This window comes from Epithele typhae, assembly GCF_022376455.1.
Source record: "Epithele typhae strain CBS 203.58 chromosome Unknown BXZ73scaffold_28, whole genome shotgun sequence".
In the NCBI taxonomy this organism is placed as follows: Eukaryota; Fungi; Basidiomycota; class Agaricomycetes; order Polyporales; family Epitheliaceae; genus Epithele; species Epithele typhae.
The window spans coordinates 4,858-24,421 of record NW_025954219.1 but is presented as its reverse complement, the minus strand read 5'-3'; the positions used below and the strand labels follow the sequence as shown (position 1 = coordinate 24,421).

At 58.2% G+C, this 19,564-nt stretch overlaps 7 protein-coding genes across 7 annotated transcripts; 6 read left to right on the top strand and 1 right to left on the bottom strand.

Annotated features, from left to right (window-relative positions):
• Positions 1-425: 425 nt before the first annotated feature.
• On the top strand, positions 426-660 carry BXZ73DRAFT_101923 (uncharacterized protein; the record flags this gene model as incomplete). Its single annotated transcript, XM_048015058.1, has 2 exons — positions 426-554; positions 604-660. The coding sequence occupies 2 exons, from the start codon at positions 426-428 to the stop codon at positions 658-660; spliced, it is 186 nt and encodes a 61-aa protein (XP_047877265.1).
• A 598-nt stretch (positions 661-1,258) lies between these two features.
• On the top strand, positions 1,259-2,317 carry BXZ73DRAFT_77977 (uncharacterized protein; the record flags this gene model as incomplete). Its single annotated transcript, XM_048022765.1, has 5 exons — positions 1,259-1,316; positions 1,497-1,552; positions 1,607-1,914; positions 2,056-2,104; positions 2,171-2,317. The coding sequence occupies 5 exons, from the start codon at positions 1,259-1,261 to the stop codon at positions 2,315-2,317; spliced, it is 618 nt and encodes a 205-aa protein (XP_047877264.1).
• A 3,750-nt stretch (positions 2,318-6,067) lies between these two features.
• Positions 6,068-8,936, bottom strand: BXZ73DRAFT_101921 (uncharacterized protein; the record flags this gene model as incomplete). Its single annotated transcript, XM_048015057.1, has 7 exons — positions 6,068-6,308; positions 6,376-6,494; positions 6,943-7,199; positions 7,248-7,509; positions 7,578-7,673; positions 7,725-7,942; positions 8,663-8,936. The coding sequence occupies 7 exons, from the start codon at positions 8,934-8,936 to the stop codon at positions 6,068-6,070; spliced, it is 1,467 nt and encodes a 488-aa protein (XP_047877263.1).
• Positions 8,937-9,113: 177 nt separating this feature from the next.
• BXZ73DRAFT_101920 (uncharacterized protein) lies at positions 9,114-9,538 on the top strand (the record flags this gene model as incomplete). Its single annotated transcript, XM_048015056.1, has 2 exons — positions 9,114-9,199; positions 9,370-9,538. 2 exons carry the CDS (start codon positions 9,114-9,116, stop codon positions 9,536-9,538), a joined length of 255 nt encoding a protein of 84 aa, XP_047877262.1.
• A 341-nt stretch (positions 9,539-9,879) lies between these two features.
• Positions 9,880-10,437, top strand: BXZ73DRAFT_12835 (uncharacterized protein; the record flags this gene model as incomplete). Its single annotated transcript, XM_048017472.1, has 1 exon — positions 9,880-10,437. A coding segment is annotated over one exon (558 nt), but the record flags the coding sequence as incomplete, so codon positions are not given.
• Positions 10,438-15,674: 5,237 nt separating this feature from the next.
• BXZ73DRAFT_47840 (uncharacterized protein) lies at positions 15,675-16,328 on the top strand (the record flags this gene model as incomplete). Its single annotated transcript, XM_048019947.1, has 2 exons — positions 15,675-15,908; positions 15,957-16,328. The coding sequence occupies 2 exons, from the start codon at positions 15,675-15,677 to the stop codon at positions 16,326-16,328; spliced, it is 606 nt and encodes a 201-aa protein (XP_047877260.1).
• An 811-nt stretch (positions 16,329-17,139) lies between these two features.
• On the top strand, positions 17,140-19,357 carry BXZ73DRAFT_77973 (uncharacterized protein; the record flags this gene model as incomplete). The annotated part of the gene is made up of 9 exons (XM_048022764.1): positions 17,140-17,236; positions 17,423-17,724; positions 17,761-17,809; positions 18,099-18,150; positions 18,311-18,340; positions 18,373-18,418; positions 18,621-18,768; positions 18,817-18,885; positions 18,948-19,357. 9 exons carry the CDS (start codon positions 17,140-17,142, stop codon positions 19,355-19,357), a joined length of 1,203 nt encoding a protein of 400 aa, XP_047877259.1.
• Between the last annotated feature and the right edge of the window lie 207 nt (positions 19,358-19,564).

Here is a 19,564-nt window from a genome sequence, read left to right as displayed (position 1 = left end):
GCGAGGGACGGCGTCGTGGGACAAGAGCGGCAAGACAGGAGAGTTTGAAAGGAAGATGCGGACGCTTGACGCGGGCGAAACCAGACGCGAGCTGGGTGGGCGGGGAACGTGGGGGACGAGACCAGGCGCGAGCTGTGCGGACGCGCCGCACGGGCTCTTGGGCGCACCAGTGAGGACGAGGACGCGTGGGACTGGGCGATGGGGGTCTTTTTGCATCCACGTTCGGATAACTCCGAGGAGGGCGGCGGGGGAAATGACGGGGTCGCCGCCCATCCGCGCTGCGCATGGTGCACCGCGAGCCCGCGCGGAGCCGGACTTGGAGCCAGAGCTGGACCATACGTCGTTCGTGGCGTCGCTATCGCCCACGGCCGGCCGGCGCGGGGTCACGAAGCAGGGGCGGTATCTGGACGGTCGTAACGGACGGGATGTCGACGCCGTCGGGGACGCTGAACCGCCGCAGGGACCTGTGCGCGCAGGCGACGCCGCGGGAACTCCCGATGCATGAACACCAGTGCGGGAAGTCGGACGTGGTCCCGGGGGAGTTCGTGTTACATGTAAGTAAATTATATGCACATATTTTGAACATACTCACCTTTGATACAGTCGTGTGAGCCCAACGCGGCATTCAACATGGCGTTCACAGCAACGACGTTCGCCTGACAGGCGACCTGCTGTGTGTGATGATGGCACAAAGGGAAAACCCGCCCGTTTTGGCGCATATATGCGCCAAAATGGGCGGGAAGGTAAAGGGACGGTTTCATGAATGTTGGAAGAGGTTTGGGACGGTGTGACGGCGAACATGAGGGGTTGGGTGTGGGGGATGGTGCAGGGTGTGTGCGCGTGAGAAAAGCGAGTACATACCGGCCGCGTGAGCTCTGATGGCAGGCCGCAGGATGGAGCTAAGTCGAGGTCAGTCGGCCGCAGGGATGTATAGATTGCAGGCTTACTTGGCATTGTTGGAGGGTCATTCTCAGGTGATTGAGGGACATTCTATGGCGGTTTCTGCTCCCTAGTGAAGTCGTTCCGGGAAGGAGAGCGTGGAGGAGGAGGAGGAGGAGGAGGAGGAGGAGGGAGGAGGGAGGCAGATGGTGGAAGGGAAAGAGATCGATGCGGCGTTGTTTGGCGCCGGCTACCTCTGCGACTCAATGTTCAACGCTTGAGCGTATGTGCGTCTGTTCTCTCTTGCCTCGCTCTTATTCCTCACCCTGCAGCTTCGCCTCTGTCATCGCCTTCAACACCCTCTCTCACACAGCACACAATGCATTGCGGCCCACTCCGCTTTCCTGTCTCAAGTATCCTGGGCAGTGCGGTGCACCGTGGGTCTCCTCTCTCCGCTCCGAGCTCGCGTCACCTCTAATGTCCACCCCTGTGTGCTCACTCGAGCCCTGTGCAGATGTCCCGACTCCCGTCACCCATAAACTCCACCTTCTACAACATCTAACCCAGTTCCCTGCTCACGACTTAGTCGACACACTCGGATGACCGCCCGCATATAGTACGAGAACCCGATCATGCGCCTGCAGTCTCGACTCTCGAGCGCATCTTTGACTTGGTGCGCGGCGCTAGGCTCTAGCACAGACAGTCCCTTGCTCATTCCACGTTGCAGCTGCAAGTCATCCTGACCTACACCCACTGCTTGCTCAACGTCAACTCCACCTACGCCCAGACCAGCGGACACTTCGCAACACTTGTCGACCATGCTCCGAACGCTTCAGCCGGCGCGCGCACGTCCAAACATGCCTTGCGCGCATCGGGGCTTCAAGGCTCACGGTGCAAGTTCTCCAAATCCACGCTGGAGAGCCTTACAGCGGACCCTTGGGCGAATATGAAGGTGAGGGCGAAGCACGCGGACGCGTTGCGGAGTGGACCGCAGGGCACGATCGACCTGTTGTATGGTGCGACGTGTGGGACGAGGTGGGTGATCACTACGCCCTCAACTTATCAACGCCATGAGGTGAGCAATGCAATTCATTCTTGATATATGCGTGCGCACTTCAACGGACTTGCTGGTTGGATTCACACAGTTTGAACACGTCTCACAAGTTGAATTGACAGCACGGGGGGCATGGCAGCACCAACCGGAACCTGGCTGGACAAGTGCAAGGTACGTACTCACCGTGTAGTATGTACCGGCTCATCCCCACACCATGATGGTTGACACGGCCACCAGGCTCCGACGCCTCGCCAGAACGCACCCACCGTGCCAGGTCGTCAACGTGCCGCCGGGCTCCGACGCGTCTGCTCGCATGAAAGCCTGGGACCCAGCGGTGATGTGCAGTCAACTCCGCGAAGAGTCAAAAGTGATGAGGGCGAGTGAGCGAGCCCGAGTAAGCGTGAGACGCGGGAAGTCGGAGAGTGAAAGAAGAGAACAGCTACGACGCGCCGCGTGAGGAGCGAGCGCGAAGAGAGAATAGATCGGGGGATCGCGCGAGCGCGAGGAGGACGAGGAGGGAATAGACGCGGGGTGAAGAGACGAGATCACGCGCACGCGCGGCGCTGGCGAAGGCGAAGGGAATCGAAGTCGTGGGCGAAAGCGTGGGCGTGGGCGTGGGCGAAGTCGAAGTCGAGGTCGAAGGCGAAGGCGAGACGAGGTGAGCACACAGCACGCACAGAAAGAGCGGGAGAGTGAACTGGGCATCCATAAGCAAAACGTGAGCCTAAGTACATGCAACGCACAGGGCGAGTATGTAGATAGCAATGTACAGTCGAAGCCATGACGCGAAAAATGTCCGAGGTCGATACCGAGAATGAATGTCTGAGCCGGAAACGTAGGAGACAGGAGCGAAAGTAAATGTACAGGTGCGCAGGGAAAGAATAGGGAATGGATGAAACGTAGAAAAGGAGAGAATATGTAGAGTACGTGGATCGAGTGTGTACCGTGCCGGCCTCGGTCGTGCGTGGACTGCGCCGCGGTGTGTCCGTGGGTGTCGCGTCTGGCCTGGAATGCTGGAGCGTCGATATGGGGTGCTCGCGGGCTGATCGCGATGGGTGCGCGCGGTGGAGAGGTCGAGGTGCGTGAAAACAAGCGAGGTCGAGGTGGACGGCCGCGCGCGGGCGCTAGTGTAGTCGCGGTGCACCGTACAGCGGCGGCGCGTGCGTATCAGCGGGTGTCCCGGCAAGCCTACACGCCGCGACAGAGCCCCTCTCCCGGACAGCATGACGAGAACGTTGGGTCACTCCGCGTCACGTCATCTATTCCGTGCTGCCACCAGGTGCGTAGGCCGGCCCCTCGCGCTCATCCACTGGGAGCATATCTCTTCCGTGCCGCTGCCAGTACGACTCAGGCATCTTTGAGCTATCCGCCCTCCCACAACCTGTTTATGCGTCTTCTTTCTTTATTTGGTCTAGTTTTCGTATTGTACGGATGCTTGGGCGGCACGGGCACGCTCTCTCTGCGTGGACAGTGCTCGAAGAGGTGCGCGTGCGGCGTGTCCCTACGGCGTGTATCGGCTCGGACTGCGCGCGATGCGCGTGCACGCGACAGCTTGTCTTGCGCATGCCAAGTTCTCACGATGGCAATGTTTTGTGGACGCGAGTGCGGTACCTGTCGCTCGTTCTCATGTACATACGGCTTGTCGCGCTGGCACTCATCGTTGAGCGAGTGGCACGTGGCAGCGCATGCAAATGCTGATGCCCACTGGGAGGTGGCCCATCAAGGGGCCCAAAGTTTACGGAGTGATGAGCCGTGGTTGTCTGCAGGCTAGTTACCTGACTGCCTGGTTTGTGTCTGAAATGTCTGGATTTTTTCTTCAGACACTTCAGGCAACCAGACATTTGCCGAATTACTGATGCAAGTTCCACGCAGAGCAGATCTCGTGGCGGTTGTCGCACGCGAGAAGGCGGTTGTCGTCCCAGAATACGTAAGGCAGGCCGCCGGAGGGGTTCCGCTTGGTGCGGCATCGGTCCGCCTTGTGGCCGTCCTTGTTGCAGATGAGGCAGAACAGCCTGCGGCCGTTGAAGCGTCTGCCTGACTGAAAGGACTGCCCATTGTCGTGCCCATTGTCGTGCCCGTTGTCGCACCTGTTGTCGCGCCCGTTGCGGCCGCCCGAAGATCCTCCGGTTGCGCCGGAGTTCCCACCGCGCGCGTTGCGGTTGGCCTTCCAATTGGAGGCGCTAGAGGTGGTCGCTTGTGCCTGGGCGGCTGTGGCCATCTGGTGCCACACGAGTATCATCGTCTTGATGTACGTCGGGCCGCCCACTTCGAAGCGGGACTTCTTCCCCGGAGCCTCCGTGAACCAGGAGTGTCGTAGGTCTAGATCGAATTGACGCAGAGCGGGGAAGCTCGTTTTGTAGTCTATCTCGTTTTTGATGTAGTCTATGTGCGCCCGCCAGCGCGCGATGATGTCAGGTGTGCATACTCCCGGCATCAGACCCTCCAGCATGTTCTTCCACGCTTCTTCCCAGTCCGCAGCCGACATCAGGCGCTCGTCCAGGAAGACGCTGACCTCGAGTATGTGATGCTTCTTCTCCCCGTGTAGCGGCTCAGCTTTGACCAGCTTTCGCTTAGATGCCTCTGATCGGATCGCGCGCAAGGACTCGTTGGTGAGGGCGGAGAGGGGAATGTAGTGTCCGGTGCGAAGCATGGTGATCAGGCGGGTGTCGATGGGGGCCCTGTTGAGCGTGAAGATGTCGGGGGAGTTGTTGGCCTCGCACACCATAGCCTCATCTTCATCCTCCTCCAGCTCTTCGTCCCCCGCGGTGTCCTCAGAGCCGCTCGCGAATGATCGCGACGGCGATCGCGATAAGCGCCTGGCCGCTGCCTTGCCGACCTTGCCCAAAGTCTTCTTCGCGTGCTTGAGCTGTGCCTTGCCCGAGTCGAGGACGCTTCGCCTCCGCTTGATCGCGCTGGATAGGGTGGCCTTGAGGTTGCGCTCTCGGACTTCCTCCGCTTCCTTGCGCTCACGCTCGGCCTTCTCGCGCTTGCGTGCGGCTTCATCGGCCTTGCGCGCGGCGTGTCTTTCCTCCCTCCTCCGCTGCCTGGCCACCTCGCGTTCGGCAGCCTCCGCGGCGGCTGCGCGCAGCATCTGGCGTGCGGTGTGCCACATCCGGCTCGTAGCCCTCTTTCATCAGAGCCTCGAACTCCATGGGGAAGTCGAGGTCGCATTGGTCGTCCTGATCGCCTTGGGTGCCCCCTGTCCCCGCGTCTGCGGGCTTGCTGACCTTGGCGGGGGTAGACGCCTCGGGTGCTGGGCTGCCACCCAAGGGCGGGAATTCGATCGGGTCAATCAACTCGGGTGCGTCGTCGTCTGATCCCGGGGCGTCTGAGTCTGGCTTGGGGGTGAACTTGACTGCCTTCGCCTTCCCTTTCTCAGCCCTGGTTTTTTGTGAGGCGCCCAGACTAGGTTCTGCTTGGCCGGCTTCGTCCTCCGCAGCGTGGGTAACACCGAGTATATGCGTGCCCGAGCTCACCGGGTAGGAGGACGGAAGGGGGTCGGGGTTCCCTGGCGCTGTGCTAGCCGAGCACTGTGCGCCCACTGCCCAGGTCCCGCGTCAATTCCGGGGGCGCATTTCCGCGGTCTGAACACGGGATTGACGCGACCGGCACGTCTTTCACGTGGCTGGCCCCCGCTTTCTGAGCGAGGAAATTACGTGGGCAAGTGGTGCATTTCCGCGGTGGATCGGAAATTTCCGCGGTAGGCCTGTAGTGGTGACTTTCCGCGATCTGATCGCGGTTTCCTTACCGCGGAAATCCCTGGGTGGGCCCGACCGCGTTTTTCCCTAGGGTCTGTGCTCGCATCTAGAACCAGGCTTACGTGATCAGGCGCGGTCTCCGGGCGCTACATTGAGGCAGACGGTTATCCGGTTCACATATGCGGTCGTTATGGGCAGCGTGCATGGAGCGGCGGGTGGATTACTATATGATAGGATACAGGAGATGGAGCATGTAGAGAGGAGCCTACAGTGGTTGAATACGGTATCAGAGGGTGCAAGGGAGCGGCAGTTGAATGCCTTGTAGCTAGACAGAGTGTGACGTCATAGCACAGGAGTTTTCATATAACGGCACCGTCCTGCTGAGATATGAGTGAGTTAGGCGTCCATGAGATGCTGGGAACACTCACTAGCAGGGTCAGGCATCCGGTGTGCTGTTCTTCTTGCCCTTGGCGGCTAGAAGCAACTGGTGCAGAAGATCGTCATCCAAACCATCAGCAAGCTGCATGAGCTCCTCCTTGACGTTCCGGCTACGCTTGGGGGAGGTGGGCTCCGATGGTACGATCTCGGGAGCCTTCCGCTTGAGAGGACGAGGTCTGGGAGGCCCCTTGCTCACGGGTGTGTCGATACGGACAATCTCCGTGTCCTGGGAATTGCGGCTGGTGTGTCATTGCCGTGATTGCCATCAGTATCGTGGGCGTGAGGAAAAGAAGGAAGGGTGCGCACCTCGCGTTCAGCTGGGGGTCGATGTTTGACTCCTCCCGGGCTGAGGACTGGGGCTCCTGGGACGGTGCATCCTTGGGGGTGTTACTGTCGCTCCGTTCCTCTAGGGTGCGGTTCACCATCTACATAGATTTAGGTGAGTGGGATGTTCATCCTTCCGCAAGGGGCACCGGGTGCGCTCGAGTGAATGCTCGCGATGTGCGTGCATTTGCTCGAGCCGTACGTCGCGTGTGTGCGCCGAGCCGTACGTCGCGTGTGTGCGCCGAGCCGTACGTCGCGTGTGTGCGCCGAGCCGTACGTCGCGTGTGTCGACCCGCTACTCACGCGCGGGTCGACACACGCGCATCAAGCAGACCGAGCTCCGCGCGCATCAAGCGGGCCAAGCTCGTGGGTGCTTTTGTGGACGCACATACTCGTGGCTGGTTGCTGCGCACATACGTATGGTGCATCCCCTGTGCAGTGCTCGGGTCCGCATCCTCTGCACGGAGAGCAAGGCTTGTCCTGCACTCTCCGTGCAGACGAATGGGGTTCGGGTTCTAATGCAGCATTGGAGCCTGGAATGGGACTCACATTGGCGTTCTGGTGCCTTGGGTCCTCCACCTCATCCGTACGGCCCTTGTTGGTCTCCTTTCTCTTGTTCTTCACTGGGGACTTACGCTTGCTTTTGCGGCTTCTCCCTTCTTCATCAGAAGATGGCTCCTCTCCATCACTGCTGTCCTCCTCTAGGAACACAACCTCCCTCTCCTCCCTCTCCTCTTCCTCATCGTTGTCGTTGTCGTCATCGTCATCGTCCTCATTGCTGCTGGGATCAGCTGGTTTCTTCCATCCTATGCAGAAGGTCAGTGTTTTGCACCAGGGTGTGATGTATCGCTCACCATGATCACTAGCAGACTTGATGGCCTGGTTGAAGAGGGCTTCTGCCCGACGTTGCTCTTCTGTGGCAGGCGAGACTTTACCAACAGCTTTCTTACGTAAGTCCTTGAGCCCGATCCGCTTGCCTTTGGCATCCTTCACCGGCTGCAACAACTTGGTCTTACGAATGTTGTAGTCCCTTTTGTTCATCCACTGTGATATCAGTATCTGGACAGTCGCCCAATGGTTCTTGAACAGCCCCAGGTAAGGCATCTCCGCTTGAGCCTAAAGGAAATGTTTTCAAGGGTATGTATGCGCTCGCTAACGTATGCTCTCAAAGCTAGTGTGCTTACCATTGAGCACAAAGATCCCACGACATCGACCGGCTGCTTCTTGATTCCAAGCGTCCAGTCCATATGTGCCTTTTGGCTGAGTTCTTGTACGCCGGACTGATAACAGGCTGAGTTAGGAGGAAAGCGGCTGAAATGGACATGACGTACCCTCAGTGAGTTGTATAATAACTTCTTTTCCTGGATCTCCGTCTTTGACCAGTTCTCATCAGCACCTGGGGCCAGCCCCATTGCCTGAACAAGGTGGTAGTCCTTTCCGCATGTGCCCTTCGGTTGAGTGATCAGCTTCTTTGACTTCTTATGCTTACGGTGCTTGTGCTTCGACTTCTCATGCCTCTTGGGGCTCCCATTTTGCGGGAGGAGCTTTGCTGCAGTGGGTTTCCAGTCCAGTGTTCATGTGGTGAGTCGTGCAGTTGGCAGGTGTGGATTGAGCGTGCCGCCGATTGCAGGGAGTGCGGGTGTGAGGGTAGGTGTGAGGGTGTGTCGTTGCGCGTGTTGTGGGTCGGTTGCGTCCGTCAGTCGTGCGCATGTGTCAGTCATGTCGTGCGAGTTGAGTGCGCGTTGGGTCGTGGGTCGTGTGGTTGGTCGTGGGTCGTGCGGTTGGTCGTGGGTCGTGCGGTTGGTTGTGCGTGCGGTTGGTCGTGGTGCGGTTGGTCGTGGTGCGGTTGGTCGTGCGCATTGCATGTCGCGTCCGCGTTTCGTGCATGTCGCGTCCGCGTTTCGTGCATGTCGCGTCCGAGTTCGTGCATGTTGTGTCCGCGTTCGTCGCGTCCGCGTTGGTCGTTCGGTTGGTCGTGCATTGGTCGTACGCATCGGTCAGTCGTGCAGGTTGGTTGTGCAGTGGTTGTGCGGTGCGGGTGTGCGGTGCGGTGCGGTGCGGGTGTGTGGTGTGGGTGTGAGGTGCGGGTGTGAGGTTGTGCAGGTGTGTGGTGCAATCATGCGGGTGTCGGGGGCGTGGTCGGGTGTGCGGCGTGTGGAGTCGTGGGTGGTGCAGTGGTGCAGGAGTGTGTGGGTAGGTCGGGTGTGGGGCAAGTGTTCGGTAGTGGTTCAGTTGGTCTTTCAGTGTGCGGGTTGAGGCAGTTACGCACCTTTGACAGACTTTAGTGTCTTGTCGCGTTTGACCCGGTCAGTCTCATCCATATCTACCTCATCTTCATCCTCTTCCTCCTCAATATCAACAGGAATGCCATCATCGTCCTTGTGGCGCTTGAGGGGGGCTTTTGTGGCCTTGCCAGCGACTTTTTTACCAGACTTGTTCTTTTTGCTTCCCTTTTTGGGCGGAGGGAGGGGGTTATCGTCATCTGTGTCTTCCTCATGCTGAGTTTGGTTCTCTTTGTTGGGCTTGGCTTTGCTCTTACTCATGCTGGAGGTGTAGGGGTGTAGGGATGAAGCAGATGGGTACCTGGGGGAGATTTGGAGGACAGTTCTTTGTCTCGAAGATCTTAGGCCGTCGGTGTCCCCTGTCACGTGATCACTGAACTTGTCCAGACGTCTAAGTCCATGCCTGTACTGCCGTCTTTTAACCATCTGCTGTTTATGATGCCCAAAACCTCCACACAAAAACACAGGTCCAAGACCACCACTCGGAAGAAGCAGAAGAAGCTGTCTCGGGGGCTCAAATACCTGTGCCCTTGCTGCAAGGAGAGGGTATCTCGGAACACACTCTCGAGACACCGAAAGAATAGGGCCCGTCCTCAGTTCAAAATTGCGACTGCTCTTCGTCGATTCAATCTGCTTCATGGAGCGCTCTCTTCTCCCTCTGGTAGTGAGGCAGAGGATGTACATATGGAGTCAGATTCGATTTCCTTGTCGTCGTCCTCCTTGTCGTCGTCGTCGTCGTCCTCATCCTCCTCTTCATCCTCATCCTCATCCTCCTCGTCCTCATCCTCCTCTTCATCCTCATCCTCTTCATCCTCATCCTCTTCTTCAAAAAACTCCAACTCCGACTCCAATCGGGATCTTAATGCACCACTTGATATCGCCCCACCCCCACCGGAGCTCATGGAACAGGAGGAGGCTGTGGACAGGTTGAGGAGGAAGATTGGAGCAGAGGACGCACTTGATAGAGCCCGACGATATCGCACTACCGTTGAAGACGCTTCTGAGAGTGAAGATGAGGCAGACTCCGATGAAGAGACCTGGGAGACGGAGACTGAGTCAGACGATGAGGACTACGGCCAGCCTTTCTTGTCTGCAGCGGACCGGTTCTACGGGGAGTTTATGAGACAGGTTTCAGAGCTTCGTGAGTAGTACATGCAAACCTTGGCTCTCACGTCGCACTCATGTCGAATTTGTGACAGAAAATCGACTCTCAGAGCACGATCAGTTCCTCCTCCGCATCTTTGCTTATCAAATCAAGCACCAGCTATCTGAAGAGGCTCTCCAAGGCATCCCTGAGGCTTTCAATATTCCGGAGGACGTTCCCTCACTCAAGGCCCTCCGCTCACGCATGGGCGCTCTGTCCGGTCTGAAGCCAGAGAAGTACGACTGCTGCATTGATTCCTGTCTTGCATACACAGGAACCAATTCCGACCTGACAAGCTGCCCTTACTGCAAAGAGGATCGTCATGACAAGTATGGCAATCCCCGTCAGCAGTATACACATATTCCCATCACTCCACGTCTACTCGCTCTCTTTCAGAATAAGGAGATTTCGGAGAGAATGGACTACCGTGAAGACTATGAGAGTACACCTGGGGTAGTGCGGGACATCCAGGACTCAGATCAGTACAAGAATCTCAAAGGGAAGCCCATCATCATTGATGGTGAAAGCGTTGGTGCAAACTTTTTTGATTCTCGAACGGACATTGCTCTAGGTCTCTCTACGGACGGCTTTGCGCCCTTTCGCCGAAGAAAGAAGAGCGCCTGGCCACTCATCCTTTACAACTACAACCTACCTCCAGAGATTCGGTTCCACAAGGAGAACATCATCCCGATCGGCGTGATTCCTGGTCCAAAGAAGCCCAAGGATTTCGACTCCTTCCTGTGGCCCACTACACAGGAGCTTCTACAACTCGCTGTTGGTGTTCCAGGCTTTGATGTCCGAGCAGGTCAGTTTGAACAGTTATCGCTTATCTCATCATAGCTGACTTCGGCACAGGTGCCGCGTTCGTCCTTCGTGCATTTCTCATCCTTGTGTCTGGAGACATCCCTGCAGTGTCAATGGTAATGAGTATGAAGGGGCATAACGCCATCGTCCCTTGTCGGATGTGCAAGATCAAGGGACTTCGAGTTCCTAACTCATCCGCTACTACCCACTACGTGCCATTGGACCGCCGAAGGCATCCCGCTTTGCGGGAGGTTCCAATCGCCTCTAGAATGATGGACCCCTTCAATCTACCTTTACGCACACACAACGAGATGATGTCTCAGGCCGACAGCATCATGAGCGCAACTACACAAGCAGAGTCATCCCGTCTGAGCAAGGAATACGGTCTCAATGGGCGCCCTCTTCTCAGCTACCTCCCATCTCTGTCCTTTCCATCCTCTTTCCCTTACAATTTCATGCATCTGATATGGGAGAATCTCATTCCGAACCTTGTTGCTCTCTGGACATCATCTTTCAAGGGTCTCAACTCGGGCTCAGAGAACTATGATCTTTCAAATTTGGTCTGGTCAGCTATCGGCAAAGGAACGGCAGCAGGAGGCAAGACTCTCCCCTCCGACTTCGGGCCTCGTATGGGCGACATCTCTACAGATCGATCGGCCTGCACTGCGGAGGCCTGGACTATGTGGACTCTTTACATTGCACCCCCTCTCCTTCTCCGTCGCTTTTCTTCACAGAAGTACTATGATCACTTCGTGGATCTCATCGAGCTTCTTCAGAAATGCCTTCAGTTCGAGTACTCAGGGTCTGACATCCAGGATATACGAGAGGGTGTCGCTCAATGGGTGAGAAAGTATGAGCAGTGCGTATATCCACTACTCTTGATGCGATAAAGCTCATATGAAAGCATAGATACTACTATCAGGGAGATCCTTCTCGACTAGCCACCTGCCCTGTGACGATCCACGCCCTGCTGCATATTGCGGACAGTATTGAGGCCTCAGGTCCTGTCTGGGCCAGCTGGGCCTTTCCTATGGAGCGTTTTTGTGGCCATCTTCAACGTTCAATCAAGAGTCGAAGGTTTCCCTGGGCAAGTATTGATCGGTTTATTTTGGACTCTGCGAGACTCGCACATATCAAGAACATCTACAACCTCCCAGATTCACAGCTTCTCTTCATCAGTAACTTCCAAAATCCCTGGATCCCTGAATCCCCGGATTTCAGGGATTTCAGGGATCCAGGGGAATCGGGACCGTACAGGGCGCACAGGGCAGCACAGGGACTCAGGGCGCCCGGCGCACACAGGGTTTCAGGCGTCAGGATGCCCAGCGCCGGATTCAGGCCTCACGCTGTTAATCAGCCAGTACAGTAGTTTGTGTAGGTGGTAATCTACATACATGTTCAGATAGTACGGTACCTATTGAATGCAGACATGTGGAGCGAGGTGGGATGAGTGCGTTGAGTGCGGCGGGATGAACCCACCAGGACTACTATGCCGGGCGCGATGGTGTCAATTTACACAACGTGGGCGAGAGGTGTGGTGCGTATATACGCCCATGGCCTCGCGCGAGGACATCAACACGAGCAATAGCAACCGCACTGTCACCGTCACCCCAACGGCGCACGGGACACTTGAAAGCCGTCGCCATGGACGGAACGGGCGAGATCAGGCCGGTGAATTACATCACCTCCGTCTCGGTGCCGTCGCGCGAGCTCACATTTGACCTCGCCGTGCACGATGACGTAGGCCCAATCTGGCAGCACTGCAGCGCGATGGCGAGGATCGCGTGCTACAGTGAGGGCATCCGGCAGCCATACTGTATCCACCAAGCATGTGCAGACTCGGGGTGCACCCGTCCCCGACGGGTCGACACTGAAACCACTGCGACGGACAGCGCGAACGCGTTTTGTTCTGTGCGCGTCGCCTTGTGAATGTGAATCGTCTTCCCGATCTCCATCACCCTGCCCGGCACATCGCTGGGTCGGATAATCGTGTCAACAGTCAGGAACGTTGATCATTCAAACTGACAAGAATACACGCACCTTTCGCGCTCTGGAGCTCCATCTCTGGCTGCTCGTATTTGCACTTGTACTCCTTCACCTGCATCTGTACATCAGTCGACCTCGCGGAGCGCAACGGCAGAGAGCGGAAGGGCATATCCATGCCGACGAGGATGACCTTGCCAATGGGCTAGCTCTGACCGCGGCTGCCCATGGTTGTCAAGAACGCTGGAGGGGCCGCAAGTGTGGATCAGCGAACGGGCCGCATACACCTGCATGCGCGAAGCCCCACCTTCAATCGTGAGCATCACAGTCAAGATCCATGTTATCGGGCTTATGTTGTGGCTCGTATCCGACCAGATCTTGCACCAGTTGACGCCTATGACACTCAGATCCGCAGTGATGTCGGAGCGCACTCACGAGATACTTACCTTGACTGTCCGACCGTATCCCATCAGTCCCGTGTTGTCCTGGCTGCCTCTCACTCAAGTGGAGCTGCGGAAAAGCGAGAGGAGCGCAGTCAGAAATGAGAGGACAAAAGGCGCGCCCATCATCCAATCGGAAAGAATAGATCGTGCGCACCGCGAAGGCGCGGGCGCACATAGGTAGTATTGGGTACAGCCTAGTCGGGTGTGGAGTGCGGGAAGGTGGATGCCATGCATGAGGATGAAGTGAACACTCACTGTTGGTCCGATATCTACGCTGCGAAGAACCAAAACCGTCTTTCAACGCACACCCGAGCCGTCCTTGCACTCCGCTCCTACTACCACCAGAATGGTAAGTATGATCACACAGTACTCACAAAAGGAAGCGGCTTAGTTTGCAGAGAGGAACGCCGTTTCACAGGCTAAAGTAGTACGGAACTACGTTCAGGGTATGGTTGAGACGCGAGGGTGGAGGAATGAAGAACGAGATTGGGTCAAGAAGAGAGATCGAGACATGAAGGACGTGGGCGTCAAACATGACTCGCCTCTTACCTCCTCCCATCTGCACCACTCGACACGCCGCCTGAGGACAAGTCACTCCGTGCACAACAACGATGTAGGCTGTAGCCGGCCAGCGGCGGGCACTCTACCATAAAAGTTCATGCAATAAGAAGGCCTAGAGGAGGGGTCTTCAACTGTAACAACAGAGGTATGTAGCTCTCACCTTCGGGCCCACCTTCCCCTCACGCGCGCGGCCCACCACGGTTGCCACCACGCCGAACCGAGCTGCGTGCAATCTCGTTGAGCAGTTCCGAAGATGTGTACGCAAATTTTGGGGCATATATGCGCTGGTATAACCCGTGCCACCCCTTCGTGCACGAGATTTATGCGCTCTGCGCGGCACTCGCCGTCACCGGGGCGCACGATTTCGCTTATGTTTCTGACGTCCACTTGTATTTAACATGTGTTTGTTCACGCAGATCTTCAACTCTTTCAACTGCTGCCGGCTCGACCACCAGTACAACCTTCTTGAAGGCATGTTCAAGAACCCGTGACGCTCTTGTCGCTCACACTCTTGTGCGCAGAACACCTCACACTGCGCTGGATCCAGAAGCACATCTCCATGCCGGGGTGGATGCTTGTCAATTGCGGCGTCCAAGTGCCCGATCCCGACGTGCACGATTTCGTTCACGGACCGGTCGAACGCAAAGCGGCACCTGCGCACGCTACGCCCCCACCCCGCTCTCGTCCTCCCCGCCCGCGTACACACCCGGGTTCGCGCTGGGCGGGTCCCCCGGGTCACCGTTCGGCGCCGGCGGCCTCGACGGCACGCACACACTGATGTCCGCGCACCGGCGCGAGTCGTTCGACGGCGCGGGTGTGGGCACGATGGAGCCGATCAGCCCGTCGAGCGTGCCTGGGCTCGGGTTCGACGAGGACGTATTCGAGGACGACCGGGAGTCGGAGGGGTCGTCGCTGCCATCGGCGGCGTCGGAGGTGCAGCGGCGGGACGTCATGACGTGGACTGGTACCACGCGCCGCTCGCGCAGGCGCCCCAGCACCACCTCGAGCAGCACCAGAGTCAGGTGCAGGGGAGCCCTGAGTCGGAGCGGGAGCAGCCTGAGGGCAGCCCGGTGACGCCGCCAGGCGAGGGGGTCGGCGAGCAGCGGGGGCCGGCGAAGAAGCGCAAGATGCACCAGTGCACGGTCTGCTTCAAGATGTTCCCGCGGCCGAGCGGGCTCGCGATGCACATGAACTCGCACGCGGGCGCGAAACGTGCGTGCTCGTGCTGTGCTCTCGTCGGTGTCCGTGCTCACCCTCCTCTGTCCCCGGCAGCGTTCAAGTGCCCGGTCCTGACGTGCACAAAGTCGTTTGCGGTCCGGTCGAACGCAAAGCGGCACCTGCGCACGCACGGAATTTTCCCCTCGGTGGAGCACGGCTCAAGACCTTCCTCGTGCACGAGGTGAAGCGGCTCCCGCCGAAGCTGCGCTGGGTGCTGTCTGCGCTCTCGACCCGGACGAACGCCGGGGCGCTCCCGCGCACGGTCTCCCCGCATCACTCCCTGCGTACGCCGCCCTTGCTGTTCTCCACGCACTCGTACTAGCGCGTAGCCACCGGGGGAGCGGGTTCGGGTCCAGGAGCGCGGGCGATGGCTCAGTCTCGTCGGAGGACGAGGACTACTTCATGGTCATGCCTGCTGATACTTGTGCCACTGCCCACAGTCGCACCGACGAAGTGAGGCTCGGACCTGGACGCGCACCAAGTTGTACCAGTCTGTATGCCTACATGTATGATAGTATATCCGTGACAATAAATGTAATTGTATGCCCCACACCTGCCAGATTCCTGAAATCCCTGACTTTACTGGCCGGCCTGGCGCCCTGAACGCCCGGAGACGGCCTGGATGCCCGGACGCCCGGAGCGAAATCCCTGGGTTCCTGGGAACCCTGGTCAGACCCCACAGGACCCCACAGGACTTTGGGAAATTACTGATGTTGCACAGAAAGAGTCGGAACGAGGAGGAGCTCCGCTTTGGGGAAGCGAGATTTCCAGAATGTGAGCTGCTTTCAGCATCTCTTAGTCATCTCTTTTTGTGACGAGAGCCTCCCAGATAATACGTGCATTTTGATGCCTAAGTGCAAGCTCTTCACCCCCAAACCTGGTCTTCACAAGAAGATTGTGGGGGCACTCGTCACTCGGTTTGATATTCCTGGGAAGAGGGGATCTCAGCTTGTTCAGAAGCACCTGCCCAAGGATCTCCTCTCCTGGGCCAAGCTTCGTATCCTTAACGGTGGGGACGTCATCCAGGCAGCCAGCATCAAGGGAATTGCAAGCGACACTCGAGATAGGACATTTGTTCGTGTGAGTGGCCTCCAATTGCATCCGAGCATCTCCTCATAGACGCAACAGTACCAGACCTTTATCGATAAGAACTCTCGAAAAAAGAAAAAAGCGCCAGAATTCCAGCTTGAAACCTTTTATGGTCGCCTCATTCACATATTTTCCATCTCCTTCGACACCCCTTCCTCTATCGCCGACTTGCGATTAGACAGTCCCACCAAGGTCATCCTCGCCGTCATCAAGCCCTGCATCATCTCCTCCACCAACAACAGGCTCGACATCCACTACTATTCAGAGCAAGGCTCCGAAATCGTCCTCGACCTCAAGTGCATTCAGTGTGTGGTCGGACGAGTGCCTATCCCCCCTGGTGGTTTCAAGGCAGACTGGGCAATTGTTGATCGTAGTGGCTCTCTTGCTCGGGCTCTAGAAGTGGATGATTAGGCGCAGTTTTCGGTAAGTACTACTAGGCCACACGCAAAATTAGTGCTGACCAGATTGTAGTCCTGCACAACACCCCATGAGGCCATCATCACACACCCGATCGACCACCACGCCAGACAGCGAGCACAGCGACCACTAAAGACCCCGACGTGTAACGACGCGTAAGACCCCGACGCGCACAACAGTGCACACGGCCACGCGCAAGGGAATGCGCACGATGGCATGAACGGCACCACAGCAGGACGCGCCACCCATGTACACACACAACACGCACGGACACGAACACAACGCAGGACCACGAGCACGGCGGCCGCCCACTATGCACCCGGACCCCGACTCGGCGCAGACGCATAATGACGCCCGACGCGTACAGCTCGACACGGAGGACGACGAGCATGGTGCCGGCCAGCGACCACGGCGGCCACGCACCACCCGGTCAATGCCCGACACCCACACGACGGGCATGGCGCCGGACAGTGAGCACAGTGGCCACGCACCACGCACCAGACCCCGACACACACCGCCCCCGACGCGTACTCGCGGACACGCCCCACCCCAACGCGTACCCCCGACGCATGTTAACCACGACGTGCACGGGGTCGCACGACGACAGCGACGCATAAATGCATAATGGTCCACGCCCGACACGCACACGACGGGCATGGCGCCGGACAGCAAGCTCGATGGCCACGCACCACACGCCCAGACCCCGACACACACCACACCGACGCGCATGGAGCACACGACGACGACGATGACGACGACGACACACAAGGCATGACACACGAGACACGACACCCGGCGACGCACAATGACGCACGACGCGCAGGCCGACGTTGCCCACGACCCAGCGCGTGTAGGCCCACTCAAATCCAGCGAGAAGACCACCAGACGCTGGCGCCCAAACCGTGAGTCCAAGCCGCGCTGCAAACACACGATCCTTATCATCCCCGTGCTGCAGAGACCCCGCTGAGTCGTCCCCCACGTCGCCCACGCCCATCCCCGCGGCCAGCTGCAATCACCAGAACAGCGCATCGGCGATGGCCTCACCCAGAAACTAGCCGTCCACCAAGCCGCTTGAACGCAACCTGGAGCTCCCCATGCCGCATCTGCCTGGAGCCCGCACATCCCAAACATCCACAGCGTCTGCGCGCGCCCCGCGCGTGAGCGCAGGAGCGCACCCTTGGACTCGGGCAGCCCCTACCAGTCGAGCCGGAGTAGACTGGGCCCCAGGAGAGCCCCAGGTGGCGGAAGGGCAGCCGACAAAGACCGCGGTAGCACGCTCTCTCCCGGCTCCAGGGCGGTCGTGCGGGATCCGGATGGAGGACCATGGGGCTTCCGGCGGTCGGCCACGAGGAGGACGTGCGCGACGAGCAGGCTCGATAGCTTGAAGACGGTGAGTACATCGCCTGGCTCTATGAAAGACCTACAGCGCTTACCGATATGGCACAGCTGCTTCACTCAGCACAACGCTCAGCACCGTGGGTGTTTTTCAGTACTCCCCTGTATCCGTGTATGTCATCAAGCCAAACAGAGCCAGGGCGGTGCCGGAGCACCTTTGACGCGATGCAGGCCATCGGATTGCCACCGACGATGCGCCATATTAATGCACGGTGACGACCAACATGGACTTGTCCATGTCATCCACTGCATTTGTCTCCTCCCAGGCGCCGCCATGCACTTCATCGAATACGTTCGACTGCCTGTGTTCTGAGAAAGTAAGTTCATAGTTCAACACCCGATCAGCTCATGAGACCTATTCGTTTACAGGGTCAAATAGGAGTGGAGGCGGCGGATATTCGCCCTGGACAGAAATAGACAGGTAGGAGACCCGACCCCTTTTCCCTGCCAGTATATTTACTTGCCCAGACAGCGCGCCCAATCCATTCCTCTTCCCTCCCCCGCTCATCAGCCCCACAGTGCGGTGCCCCCCACGCCCTCCCCCGCCCAAACATCCCACACACTGCATCTCCATGGACCAGAACGTCGACATACCAGCACGACACACCTTGGTGAGTTCAGACTCCTATTTCTCATGCATTAGGCCTGCGCAAGAGGCGTTCCCTACCCCCGCTCCCGATGTTGCACCGGTAAGGGTGTCCGCCGCACGCCCTTCTGTGCATGTCGTTCGCTGGAAGGGCACTCGCCGGGTGCCCTTGCAGCGAACAACCTCTGCGCGACGTCTTGGGCTGGCGCCTCCCTGTCCTTGCATGCCGCGTACATGGCAGCGACCCAGCCTTCGCCTGGGGCTGATTTGTCTGCCCACATGCCTACATCTCATTTCGTTGACAGACGAGCACGTCCGAACGATTTGTCTCCGTGAAGGGGACGTCGCTCCGTCGCTCTGTGCGCCTTGCTGTTCGGAAGGCCCCGTATATCGACAATGACGACTGTGATGCGGACGATCTTACCAAGGAGGGCTTTCCGGCCTCAGGCAGGTGTACAGTCTTTGATGAGCGACACATGAACTGACCTTTCGCGTTGATAGTTGAAGAAGTTCCACCCACGTCGGACGACGACGACAGCAGTGAGGATGAGAGGTCTGAGGTGTACTGCTGTAAGTGCCGCTGTTCCTTACACTAGTAGCTAACCACATTGCTAACCCTCGCCTTGTACCAGCCGCCGTCGGCATGGAGCTTATCAAGCACATCCCCCCACCCCCTCCGCAACAGCCTGCAGCCCTCCGTAAGAAGATCAAGAACCGGAAGGACAAAGAGCGCAAGAAGCGCGCTGCGGCAAAGAAGAAGGCGGCGGGCGGGCCTCGGACAACGGCTGCGACCATAACGGCCTCATCAACCGCGACGGACGCCGCGACTGCTTCCGCTCCCGCCCCAACCACTACCGCCCCAACGACGCGCTCCATGACGCTCTCGTCCACAGCTACCGGTGGTGCCACCAGCTCCCTTTTGTCCACAGTCCTCATCTTCGGGCCTAGGACGGACCCTTCGCTTACCACGCGTACTGTCACCATCCGTGTCCCTCCTCTACGCCCCAACCCTCTTCCAAGCTCTGATTCCCTTCATCAGTAATTTTGCACGCGTCTGGCACAGCTGTCGCGTCTGTCAATTTCGCACACAGCGGAGACAGTTCGGCAGTTGGGCAGACGAGCAGTTCGAGGGCGCACAGTTGAGACAGTTGCGCAGACGGCCAGACAATCCGGCAAACAACAGATAACCTAGCTAGCACATTACCTCACGGGCGCAATTATTATGACAGACTGCCAGAATCGGCACGCA